The following is a 13,448-nucleotide window of genomic DNA, read 5'->3' on the forward strand; positions in this document are numbered from 1 at the left end:
ACTTGTTCTGTCCTTGCCATGCGTTGTTCTGCCTGTTTACTCTTTTACTGTTTGTGTTTGGTGTCTTTTTGGGGGGTAGCATTTTGAGTTTGGGGGGGCTGAGTGCCGCCGTGTTTGTTTAATATTGGTGGTGAGCCACCGCGCTGGTTTAGTAGTGGTGTTAAGTTTCTGTCTTATAGGGTCAGTAGGCTGATGGTGGTGCTCCTCCCTGTTTTAGGTATGCAACGGCGGAGGAATGAGGGTGTGGGAGCCCCAGTGGCCCCCTCCAGGGGTGTTCCCAATCGCTACGGTTGGGTGACTAGCGATGTGCGGGGTGTTCCATCACGGATGACGGAGGACGATCTTCAACAGCTCCGTGATCAGGGGGCGATCTGTGGTGGTGGTGATGAGGAGGGGCGGTATGAGCTCGTTCTTCCTGATGCCGACGAGCGCGTCTGTTACCTGAACCTTCATTCGCCCACCGTGCCGGATTGGATGTGGGTTTATGAGTCGATGTTCACTCGGCTCGGTGTGCGGTTGCCTTTTTCGCCGTTTGTTCAAGATCTGCTGAGTCGGTGTTCCGTGGCACCGTCTTAGCTTCACCCGAATAGTTGGGCTGCCGTGCGTTCGTTCGAACTGGTGTGTCGGTATCTCGATCTTCCGGCTTCTGTTCCTGTTTTTCTTTTTCTTTTCTTGTGCACTCTTCCGACTAAGGAGGGGAAGCACAAGAAAGGATATATGTCTTTCCGTGCTCAACCTCATCGCCGGATTTTTGGGTTATTCGAGGATTCTTTTCACGGTTTTAAGTGTGAGTATTTTAAGGTGCGTCCTGTTCAGGGACATCGTCCGTTTTGGCTGACACTGGAGGGCGAGCGCCGGTTTTCGACGTATTGGAACTTTGGTGCTGGCCCGTTGGTTTTGACCAAGTTTACTTATGATGGTTTGTCTCGGGAGGATAAGGACATTGCCAGCGTTTTGTGGTATTTGTTCGGTGAGCGTCCGTTGAACCCTCGAGATGTTTTGGGGGATCCCGAGGCTTGTCGGACGTATATTGGTGGGTGCTTTGTCTTCTTCATTTTTTTTGACTTGATTTTTCTTTCTTTTTCCAGTTGAGATGGCCGGTGGGTTGACTTTGGCATTTGTCATAGCTTTTTACTAATTGTATGGAGTCTCGAATGATTGTGGGCCAGAAGTAGCCAGCCCTGACGATTTTTTGGGCTAATGTTTTGCCTCCGACGTGGTGACCGCAGCAGCCTTCGTCGATTTCGCGGAGTATGTACTCCGTGTCCCCGGGTTCGACACATTTGAGTAGGGGTTGCGAGAATCCATGTTTGTATAGTTGTTCTGCTATGATGGTATAGTTGGCGGCTTCCCTTTTTATTCGCTTTTCCTCTTTCGGGTCTGGCGGTAAAGTTCCGTCGAGGATGTATTGTAGGATAGGGTACGTCCAGGACTCCTGGTTTGAGAACGTTAGATGAGCGTTGATTGATGTTGACACAGAGGGCAACCTGACGACCTCCTGAGTTAGCGATTTGTTACCGTGTCCCGGTTTGGTACTGACTAGCTTAGAAAGTAGGTCTGCCCTGGTGTTTCGTTCCCTGGGGACGTGCTGTATGGTAATGCTTTCGAACCCTTCTTTCAGTTTGTTTACCTTGGTGAGGTATTGTTGGAGCAGGGGATCTCGTGCTTGGTAGCTTCCGTTGATTTGGGAACTGACTACCTGAGAATCGGTATTTACCTCTAGGGCCTTTACACCGACTTCCCGGGCTAGGGTCAGACCTGCTAAGAGGGCTTCGTATTCTGCTTGGTTATTTGATACTGGAAATTCGTATCGTACTGACTGTTCAATTGTGATTCCGTTTTGGTTTTCGAGTATGATTCCGGCGCCTCCGTGAGTGGAGTTTGACGAGCCGTCGACGTGTAATTTCCATGGTTCAGGGGTGAGTTTTCCTGGAGTCATTTCGGCGATGAAATCAGTCAAGGCTTGTGCTTTGATAGCGTTCCGGGGTTCGAATTTGATCTGGAATTGGGATAACTCGATGGACCATGCTAGCATTCTTCCCGCTAGGTCGGGTTTCTGTAATACTTGCTTGACCGCCTGGTCGGTTCGGACCGACACGGGGTGAGCCTGGAAGTATTGTCGCAGGCGTCGGGAGGCTGTAAGAAGTGCGAAAGCTAGCTTTTCTAAGCGTGAATAGCGAGTTTCCGCATCCTGTAAGACTTTGCTTATGAAGTATACGGGTTTTTGCTCCTTTTTCTCGTCTTCACGGATGAGAGCTGCTGCAAGTGCCTCTTCTATTATGGAGAGGTATAGGTAGAGTGTTTCCCCTGTTTGGGGTTTGGCGAGGATTGGTGGTTCCGATAGGACCCTCTTGAAGTGTTGGAATGCTTCTTCGCATTCCGTCTCCCACTTAAAAGGGGTCCCTTTTTTCATTAGTTTGAAGAAAGGGATTGCTTTTTGGGCTGATGCACCGAGAAAGCGTGATAACGCGGTTAGTCTGCCGGTGAGCTTTTGGATGTCTTTAAGGTTTTTGGGGCTTGTCATTTCGAGGACGGCACGACATTTCTCCGGGTTTGCTTCAACTCCGCGTTGTGTAATCATGAAGCCAAGGAACTTTCCTGCCTCCATTTCGAAGGCGCACTTTGCCGGGTTGAGCTGCATTTGGTGCTTTCGTAGGGTGTTCATTATGACCTTGAGGTCGTTGATTAGTTGTTCGTTGGATTCAGTCTTGGCGAGCATATCGTCTATGTAGACTTCTAACTTGTTTCCGGTCAGGTCTCGAAAGATCTTGTTAACAAGTCTTTGGTAGGTGGCTCCAGCATTTTTCAAGCCGAAAGGCATCACTGTGTAACAGTATGTTCCGTCTGGGGTTATGAATGCGGCTTTTTCTTCGTCTGGTCGGTGCATCGGGATTTGGTTATAGCCGGAATATGCGTCCACGAAGCTGAGGTATCGGTGGCCGGATGCTGCGTCTACTAATCCGTCGATGTTTGGTAGGGGGAAGGCGTCCTTCGGGCAAGCTTTGTTTAGGTCCGTGTAGTCGACGCACATTCGCCATTTCCCGTTAGGTTTCCGTACTAGTACGACGTTGGCTAGCCAGGTCGTGTAGGGGAGTTCCCAAATGAAGTTGGCCTCGAGTAGGGCTTTGACCTGTTTTTTGACTTCGGCGGCTCGGTCTGGTGACATTTTTCGTCTTCTTTGTGCCACTGGCTTAGCTTGGGGGTCCACGGCTAGGTGGTGGGACATTAGGTCGGGGTTAATTCCCGGCATATCGGCTGGTGTAAATGCGAATAAGTCTTTGTTTTGTTTCAGGAGTTGGGAGAGTTCTTCTTTAAGATCGTATGGGAGGTTTCTATTGATGAAGGTGTATTCCTCTTTGGTTAGCCCTATTTGTAGTTTTTCCATGTCTCCTTCTGGTTCTGGCCTAGGTTGGCCGTCTTGTCGTGCATCTAGGTCGGCTAGGAATATTCCGGCCGCGTCCCGGGATTTTTTTCTTAGGGCTAGGCTGGTATTGTCGCATTCGGCCGCGACCTCTCGGTCTCTGTGGATGGTGCCGATGGAGCCGTCGTCGGTTCTGAACTTCATGAGGAGGTATTTGGTAAAGATGACTGCAGAGAAGTCATTGATTGTTTTTCTTTCGAGAATCATGTTATAAGCTGTGGAGTCCTTTAGGACTACGAATTCAGATAGGATTGTCTTTTTCTGATTGCTTGTTCCTATGGTGATGGGGAGGGTAATTGAGCCATCTGGTTTGAGAAAGTTGTCTCCGAGTCCCGTGACGCCGTGGCGGTGTGTTTGGAGGTTGTCGTTGCGGAGCCCAAGCTTGTCGAAGGCTCCTCGGAAAAGGATGTTGGAGTCTGCGCCGGTGTCTACCAGTATCCTTCATACTAGTCCTGTTCCGATTCTGGCTGAGATGACGAAAGGGGCATCTTCGGCTGAGGTGCCGTGCTGGCAGTCCTCCGGTAAGAATGTTATCGTATTGTCGGTCGCGGTGATTGGGGCTTGGTTTCTGACGGCCATTACCTTGAGATCTTTTTTCATTGTTAGTTTTGACTTGCTCGATACGTCCTTGCCTGTGATGACGTTTACTATGATGGTTGGGTCTTCCTCCGGGCTCTCCCTGGGGGGTTGCCTTTGTGTTCTCGGGTTACGCCCTTCTTTTTCCGGTGACTTGTCTTTCTCCGTGCGTCTTGGTTCTCTGATGATTTTGGCAAATTCCGGGAGTTTGCCGTCTCGTATGGTTTGTTCAAGAGCGTCTTTAAGGTCGAAGCAATCTTGTGTTTTGTGGCCATAACCTCGGTGGTAGTCACAGTAGAGGGTTTTGTTGCCTCCCGTCCTTTCTTTGAGTTGTCGGGCTCTTGGGATGATGCCTCGATCTGCTATTTGATGGTATATCTCCGTAATTGGTGCTGTTAGGGGCGTGTAATTAGAGAATTTGCCAATTCTTGGTGGCCGGTTGGTCGGCCTGGGGTGGTTCCGTTGATTCTCTTTGGGCGTTGGGTTATGACGGGGAGCCGAATTACCGTGTTGGGTGTGCTGCCGTTTGTTGGCAGCGACGACCTGGCTGACCTCTTCGTCGTTGATGTAGTCTCTGGCGACGTTCTGGATTTCGTGCATGGTCCATACTGGTTTAGTAGTGAGGTGTTTGCGAAAGTCCTCGTTCATGAGCCCGTTAGTCAGGCAAAGGCTTGCAACGGAATCCATGAGTCCGTCGACCGTTAGGCATTCATCGTTGAAGCGGTCGAGATATTTCCTTGTGGATTCTTCTTGCTTTTGTGTGACCCCTAACAAGCTGATGGGGTGTTTGGCTTTGGTGATTCTGGTCGTGAACTGGGCCGTGAATTTTCGTGCTATGTCGTGGAAGTTGGCTATGGATCCGTTTGGGAGGGCGTTGAACCATTTGATCGCCGGTCCGGCAAGGGTTACTGGGAAGGCTCTGCATCGGACTGCGTCGGCCGCTCCTTCCAGGTTCATTCTGGCCTCGAAGGCCGTTAGATGTTCCTGAGGGTCCTTGGTTCCATCGTACTTCATGTCGGTGGGTTTGTCGAAACCTTTGGGGAGTTTCGCTCTTAAGATTCTTTCTGTGAAGGGTGTAGCTCCCATTATGGTGTGGTCGTTTCTTGTGCGTTTGGTGTTTCGGTATCTCCGATCCTCGTCCGAATCGTGTTGACGACTTAGATCACGAGAAGCGCTGCGGTGGTGTTTCTTGTTGTATCGCCGTTCTGGCGATTTCTCGTGTCGGTGGTTGCGTGAGACGCTGCGATCATCTCTCCTATCGTGTTGCCGGGTTGGCGACCTGCCGCGGTGGGATCTTGACCTGGAAGTCGCCTGGCTTCCGTGTTCGTTGTTGTGTTTTTCTCTGTTGGTCAGTTTGCCTTCAAGATCTTGGACCCGGAGGCAGAGATCCTGGATGATCTGTGCCGCTTTGTCCCTGGCTTTCTCGGGATGTCGCGGGTCCGTGATGACGTGTTCGTTCGTGTGGTGGATAGTACTTGCTATTTTTGCTTGGTTCATGACTTCTTGGTGTTTTGAGGCCGGATGACGTGGTTGGGAGTCGTCTCGGCTTGAAGGGTTTTCCTCTAGGATGCCCTCCATCCGGTTCGATTGTCGCAAGTCCCCACAGACGGCGCCAATGTACAAGATGACTCTGGTACAGGTTGAGAGGAGGATCGGGAACCTGCGGGTCGAGGCGGATGTCGGACTATTCAAGTAGAGCGGGGAATGGTACCTGCAAAGACACTCCGACGCTCAAGTCAGAATAGATCTAACAGGTAGAAAGTGTGAGGAATGAGTGAGTACCTGGGGGACGTAGGTCCTCTTATTTATAGGTGATGGTAGTTATTTTATCTTTATCTTGTTGGGATAAGATAAAGGAGACGTTTGAATTCGAAAGTCGGTTAGGAGCTCCAGTATGCCGGTTCGGAGCCTTCTGGAAAGGGGGAATGGGTCAAACCCAAGGAAGGGTTTGTCTTTGGATCCGGGCTGGTGGACCGGATCCGTAACAGCTTCCATACAAAAAAAAATGATCCTGTATTCGTATCCCATAATCAATCTTCATAAACCGATATAACAGAATATTTTTTATACATAAACAATTGCAGGCATAAATAGGTATAGGTAGTAGCGGTTTATTAACAAACAACTTCATCACGTATTGGTTCAGAAAATCAAACCGTCAGTGAGATAGAGTTTATATAATGTATAATTGAATGATGATTTGAATATGTTAGTCAGTAAAATACCATTGAACATTATTTATTACGTAAGAGAAAAGATAACGTTGGGTCTAAACGATAATAACAAAATAATGTTCAATATTATTTTGCTGAGTACTTACTTCATTATCTTCTGTTAAATATTTTTTAATTATTTGCTCCTAAAAATTATTACAGAAAATAGTTTATTACGATCTTAAATACGTATCATTATTATTATTATCATTATTATTAGAATAAAATGTCATAATATTTCATATGATTTAGAATAAGATTAATATTTAAACTATGACGGAACACGGGAATAAAATTGTTGTGAATATTTTTATCTCAACTTGTAAATAAGTCAAACCTTTTACAAATACCTTTTAAATATTTTTTGGGTTGATTCCAATTGTGATTTTTAAACTGAATTAAAGAAATTTGATTTATAATATTTATAAACAAATTAAATACTATGTTTTCTTTCGCTCAACTGTTTTCTGGTACTATTTGAATTTTCATACAAATAAGTTGATAGTAGGTTCAAAGAATTTTGAAAACATTTCTGCTGTACATAAAAACTATCACTATCCATATTAATTTTGAAAATCTTTTATATCGTTATTAACTTATTGTATGCGTTTCATATAAATAAAAATAATATCATCTCCATTTGTGTTAATTTCAATTTTTCGTTCAAATCCTTATTCTTCGTTCATATTTATCATAAAATAATATTATTATTACATTAACAATTCAAAACTGAAAACTAATAATACAACAATAAAATAAAAAAATAGAACAATTCTTATTCCAGTAAATAGAATTAGAATACACATAAAAATAATTTTAACACAATACTCTGAAAATATTTATAAAAAGAATGAATAACAAATAAAATTAAATTAAAATTTTAAAAATCAATATAATAAAAAAAAACCGTTCGATATATATTCTTTTTATCCAACCATCAATTTATTTGTACAACAACATTGGTACAAAATATGATCAATATCTTTTATAATAAAAAATTAATAATGTAATAAAATAAAAATTAATTATTTTTAAATTAAAATAATAAAATTGATATACAATAAAAATTATAAATTCAATTACGATTAATTTTTTATTTTATCGTTTTATCATTTACTTAGATCATCTAAGAATCTAAGGTAGCGTTTGTTTACTGGGACAGAGACGGAGAGATTGAGACACAGTATCATGTTTGTTGACTCAGAGACTGGTATTAAAATTTCTGTCTCTGTCTCTAAAATTTCATTATTTCAGTATCTCCAAAAAGTAGGGACACAAGAAACTGAAATTTTTAGAGATAGAGATTGAAATTTTAATAATATTTTATATCTAAAATATCCTCATTTCAATTAATTAATTTTAATTTTATCCTTTTTGCAAATTAAATTAGAGTTTTATACTTGTTTCAATTTTTGTCTTTTATTTTACACCAAATAAAATACTAAAATTTATTTCAAATCTCTATCTTTCAACCTCAATTTTTTTATTTTTGTCTCTCTACTAAACGCTACCTAACTTCTTAAAGCAACAATGAGACGCAAAGGATCATCGGATGATTTTTTATAAAAAGAATGGAAAGCCGTTTTATTTGTACATATTCAACACTACTCGTTCAAATTTGTTGGCCAGGCGGCAGGCATCTATCCTGTGGTCGTAGTATTATTAATTCTTAGTTGAACAAATGCTGTGGCTGACTTACAAATTTCTAGTTTGACCTATATATAATAACGTAAGTACTTAAAATAACATGTATATCTTAATTTCTTCTTAAAAGATAGGTATATAACGCTTGTATCTAAACGCCTAGTATGAGCTTATGGAGAGTTTTGTAGCAAAGTTCACTGTGCATTAATTTGAAAACGACTTCACATACATCTAATTAACTGACAATTGATAAACTGGAAACTATTTTCTCTGTCACTGTCCTATTTCCCCATTATTCACTCATTTTTTTGAAAACACATGTGCATCCCTGCATGGACCTCACTGATGAACTCGGTTTGAATATGTTTCTATTGAATATATATAGCCTAATAGTAAATTTGTTTTTATATAAATTTTTTTGTTTACTTTTTAAAAGTTATGAAACAAAATTAAACCCATTCTGGATAGTAGCTAATACTTGAACATGAAAAAGATTTCAGAATATGAAAATTAGTAAAATAAAAAGTAATTTTTTTAATCATAATATAAGTCAATCTTATTATTTTAATTTAAAGATAACTAAATCTTTTATTCTTTATTTTATCATTTTTTTCCTCTAAAAGAACCCCATTCGTGCAGTCATATTTTATATCATATGTAGCATGCGAATATTTTTTAAATAAAAAATAAAGTTAGGTAAAATGTAAAAATTATAACTAATTTTTTATAAAAATATCCACTGTATATAATACTTTTATTTTTTATATTATAAAAAGAACAATTTTTACTCTTAATCTAATTTTATTCTTTACCTAGCATTATTTATACAATGCGAAACACATCTATCGTATTGTGTGGCTTGCTCGCCTGCTTCCATAACCAGCCATGTGATGTGAAGCACGTGTTTGTCAGAGATGAATATTCCAGCATCTTTTTTATTTTAGCATATCCTTTCTGTTTATTTTCAGAATTCAGTACACAATTATTGTGACCAAAATCAATCAAGGCTCATTTTTTAAGATATACAGGACTGTGTATGTTGTGCGTGAATATAGAAGATAAAGGTGTGGATACGAATGTGGAACAGTTTTTTTTTTAAATATAAAAAAAAAAGATTATTCGATTTTTTATTAAAAAAATTTGCCCACCAATTGGACGATTTGATTTGCGTGAAAGAAAGAATTTGAATTTTGACTTTTTTAACTATTAATAAATTATTATTTAAATACACATCAAAAAATTAAATTCTGTAAAATTAAAAATTTTAATTTTAAAATTAAAAAAAATAAATTTTAAAGGTTTTAATTATTAATCCACACATCTGAAACCCCTAAAAGAGATTATATTTTAAACTAATATGTTAGATATACTTTTATTGAATAAGATTTAAAAAATTTAGCTTAATTATTCATTTTAATAATTTTAAAAATATTAATCAAATATAAGAAATATTAGATACGTTTTTATCGAATAAAATATAAAAAAATTAGTTTTATTTTTATCATTTAAATTCAAATTTTAGATTTATAATTTTGAACGTGTTTTAAACATATTTTATATATCAGTCAATAATTTTAGATGTGTAATAATTGAAAAAATAACTAATTTTTATAAACATACATTTTAATTTTAAAAGTGTTAATGTTCAAATAAATAACGATAAAACCTAACAAATAATAAAAAAACAAATATTAGATGAGTTTTTATTGAATAAGATATAAAAAAATAGTTTTATATTTAATATTTAAATTTAAATTTCCGATTTCTGATTTTGGATGTGTTTTAGAAATATTTTGTGTATCACTTAATAATTTTAGATGTGTTACTATTGAAAACAAAAATAAAGTTTTATGAACATACATTTTAATAATTTTAAAAGTTAATATTCAAATAAGTAACAAAAAAATCTAACTACTAAAAAAAAGAAATATTAGATGAGATTTTATTGAATAAGATATAAAAAATTAATTTTATTTTTAATGTTTAAATTTAAATTTTAAATTTATGATTTTAGATGTGTTTTAAAAATATTTTCAGTATAATTTAATAATTTTAGATGTGTTACAATTAAAAAAAATTACGAACATCCATTTTAATAATTTTAAAAGCATTAATGTTCAAATAAGTAATAAAAAGATTCAATTAATAATAAAAAAAATTGTTAAAAACTATAAATCTTTATTAAATTTTTATTTGTTATCTTTTTTTCCACCCAAATATCTAATATTGCTCATTTATTTATCTTTAATTCGGTCTAATTATTTTATATTGGTGGTTTTCTCTAATCATTCTAGAGATAAAGAATAAAAAAATAAAAGAAGAAATAAAAAAGAAAGTGAAGAAGAAGAAATGATATTGATACATAGACTGATAATTCGTTTATTGTTTAATTCAAATATTGATATAATCTTATTAAAATTTCATTCAACAATAAGAACAAAATAGCATTTCATTCGATAATAGGAACAAAATAGCATGACTCATCTAATAATAATGAGAGAGAGAGAGAGGGAGAGAGAGAGGGAGAAACGTAAAAAAAAGGGCAAAAAACGCAAATGAGCCAAGGGGAGCTCAATTTTACGCAAATTCGTCAAATGAAACTTTGCTACCACAATCCACCAGATCAAATATTTATATAATTCGAATCAATAAGATTCGAATTAGCCTCACACATAATTCGAATTGATAAAATTCGAATTAGTATTCGACAATGTAAGCACGTAGTTCGAATTAAGTTGTTCCGAATTAGGCATGCAAACTCACACGTAATTCGAAGTGATTCGTCTCGAATTAGGCATGAAAAATCACAAGTAATTCGAATCAATATGATTCGAACTACCAAAGCATAAATCGAACTATATTAATTCGAATTAGTAGGATTAGGTGAAGAACTTCATATTTCGAGACATATAGACTCGAATTATTCACAATGGGTAATTCGAATGTAATTGATTCGAATTATATATATATGGTGCGAATGAAGTTGATTCGAATTAGTTTGGAGCCGTTTTCTATATATATGTTGTGAAATCATGTTGCTGTGAACAAAGAGGTGAGATGGCTAGTGAGGATAGTTTTCTAGTGCTAGTACACCACAGAGGATCGATTAAGAGAAAAACTCGGTCTGGGGTGAAGTTCACGGATAAGGATCCTCTATGTATTATCATGAGCCCCACGACCAGTTACGATGGTCTTGTGAGCTCTGTGCTTGGCAAACTTGGTCTGGAAGGAGTGAAGAGAGTTAAGAAGTTTTTCTATCGCATTCCAATCACGGTGCTCCACGATACGGTGAAGTATGATTGTTTCACGATCGGGAGTGATGAGGACTTGCAGGTCATGTTTCTTTCTCGTAGGCAGTTTCTGGAGGTGAGGACACCGGAGCTGTTGGCTAAGTTCGTGGACGTGGTATCTAGCTCTGGTGGGTCGAACCGGAATGCCAACACTATAGCCACGGCGGCCGGTTCGAGCTCTAGACCTGCGGTTGCTTCTTCCTCCGTTCCAGTGTATGAGGCAGCGATCCAGCCTGCCGCCTCCCCATCGTTTGCTGTTGATCTCGCCGGCAATGTTGGAGACGAGGTTGGATATGATGAACATCATCCGACTCAATTACAGTGTCCTCCACCGGCTGGTGTTGGCGAGGGATTATGTCATGATTCAGATGATGATGATGTCGAGCCGGATATTATCGCTGATGAAAGCGGTGATGATGTTGGAGCGAGTGATCCGATAAGGCCTACTGGTGGTTCTAGTTCTGGCACAAATCAGTACCCACCTCATTTCTCATCTTTGGATCTGGATGCCATGAGGCAGGACGAACATCTTGGGCAGCTAGCTAGATTTGGCGCTAGAGATAAAGACGGGTCTGCCGGTATGACAGAGTTCCAGGTTGGTCAACAATTCCAGGATAAAAATGAGGCGCTGTTGAGTGTCAAGACGTACAGCATCCGCCTAGGGGTACAGTACAAGGTGGTTGAGTCTGACTATCGTCGGTACGTGGGAAAGTGTTCTGAATTTGGGAATGGGTGCACATGGTTGATTAGGCTGAGCCTCCGACAGCGCAAGGGTATCTGGGAAGTCAAGCGGTACAACGGGCCGCATACCTGTCTCGCCACCTCCATCTCCAGCGACCATAGGAGCTTGGACTACCACGTGATAGCGACATTCATCATGCCAATGGTTAGGGCGGACGCATCCGTCAACATCAAGGTGCTTCTAAATGCAACGGCAGCACAATTTGGCTTCAGGCCTACATACCGGAGGGTGTGGATGGCAAAGCAGAAGGCGGTAGCAATCATTTACGGGGACTGGGATGAGTCGTACAACGAGCTCCCTCGGTGGGTCTTAGGAGTTCAGTTGACTATGGCTGGCACTGTAGCAGTCCTCAGGACCTGCCCTGTTCGAGTTGGTGGACAGGTGGATGAGTCTCAGGCTTATTTTCATAGGATGTTCTGGACTTTTCTCCCTTGTATCGAAGCATTTCGTCATTGCAAGCCGTTGGTGAGTATTGACGGCACCCATCTATATGGCAAGTATGGGGGAACGTTGCTTGTGGCGATTGCACAGGACGGGAATTCCAACATACTCCATGTAGCATTCGCACTAGTTGAGAGTGAGAATGCTGAGTCATGGTTCTTCTTTCTCTCCCACCTCCGTCAGCACGTGACACCTCAGCCAGGTCTGTTAGTTATTTCAGATAGGCATAACGGCATCAAGGCAGCACTTGAGGCACCTGATGGGGGATGGCTACCTCCGTCTGCATACCGGGCATTCTGCATTTGACACGTTGCAGCGAATTTCGCCCTGACCTTCAAGGGCAAAGATGCCCGGAGGCTTCTTGTGAACGCCGTATATGCGAAGACCGAGGTGGAGTTTGACTACTGGTTCGACATTCTGCGCTCTGAGAATCCGGCAATGTGTGACTGGGCGAACCGAATTGAGTACTCGTTGTGGACACAGTACTGTGATGAGGGTCGGAGGTTCGGGCACATGACGACCAATATTTCGGAGTGTGTCAATTCAATCCTGAAGGGGGTAAGAAACCTCCCTGACGTGTGCCGACTCGTGCTCTCCTATTAATACAACGTCTGTCAGGAACATCGTCGACCCTGTCCATATCTGGAAGTCGTCCTGCACCCCTCTGCGTCGCCTCATCCGGAATAGGAATACCTCTCGGATCCCCCAATAACATCTCTGGCGATAAGAACCTCTTTTCGTGCTGATACCACCATGTCAAGAAATCATGCGACGGACCGGGATTGGGCACGACATCGAACTGTAGAATGTGCTCCGCACGCTCCTGCCAGTGAAGATGCCACTCAGGTAAATGTGCCGGGAACCAACGGTCACCTCCTCTCCCGTCCTTCGACATCAAGAAGTCGATGTTCAGGGCAGGAGACGGTGTGGGCTGAACCCCCCCCAAACTGAGGTAAAACTCTATCAACCTGATGCCACTCGACCACCACAAAATAAATCAGGGACGTCCTACACCGCCATAACATCGTATGCCGAGGCTCCAAGACCTCCGGATGGACAACCTGGATGACATCGAGTGCGCTATAGGGCATCCATATGAACTGAAAAAAACAACATAAAAA

General features: G+C 40.7%; 2 protein-coding genes across 2 annotated transcripts; one reads left to right on the forward strand and one right to left on the reverse strand.

The window, feature by feature from the left end:
* Nucleotides 1-3,862: 3,862 nt before the first annotated feature.
* On the reverse strand, nucleotides 3,863-5,494 carry LOC130983111 (uncharacterized). Its single transcript, XM_057907296.1, has one exon. The coding sequence runs from the start codon at nucleotides 5,492-5,494 to the stop codon at nucleotides 3,863-3,865; it is 1,632 nt and encodes a 543-aa protein (XP_057763279.1).
* A 5,417-nt stretch (nucleotides 5,495-10,911) lies between these two features.
* On the forward strand, nucleotides 10,912-12,633 carry LOC130983121 (uncharacterized). Its single transcript, XM_057907306.1, has one exon. It carries the CDS (start codon nucleotides 10,912-10,914, stop codon nucleotides 12,631-12,633), a length of 1,722 nt encoding a protein of 573 aa, XP_057763289.1.
* Nucleotides 12,634-13,448: the final 815 nt, after the last annotated feature.

The sequence above is a fragment of the Arachis stenosperma genome, chromosome 1, assembly GCF_014773155.1.
Source record: "Arachis stenosperma cultivar V10309 chromosome 1, arast.V10309.gnm1.PFL2, whole genome shotgun sequence".
Taxonomy (NCBI): Eukaryota; Viridiplantae; Streptophyta; class Magnoliopsida; order Fabales; family Fabaceae; genus Arachis; species Arachis stenosperma.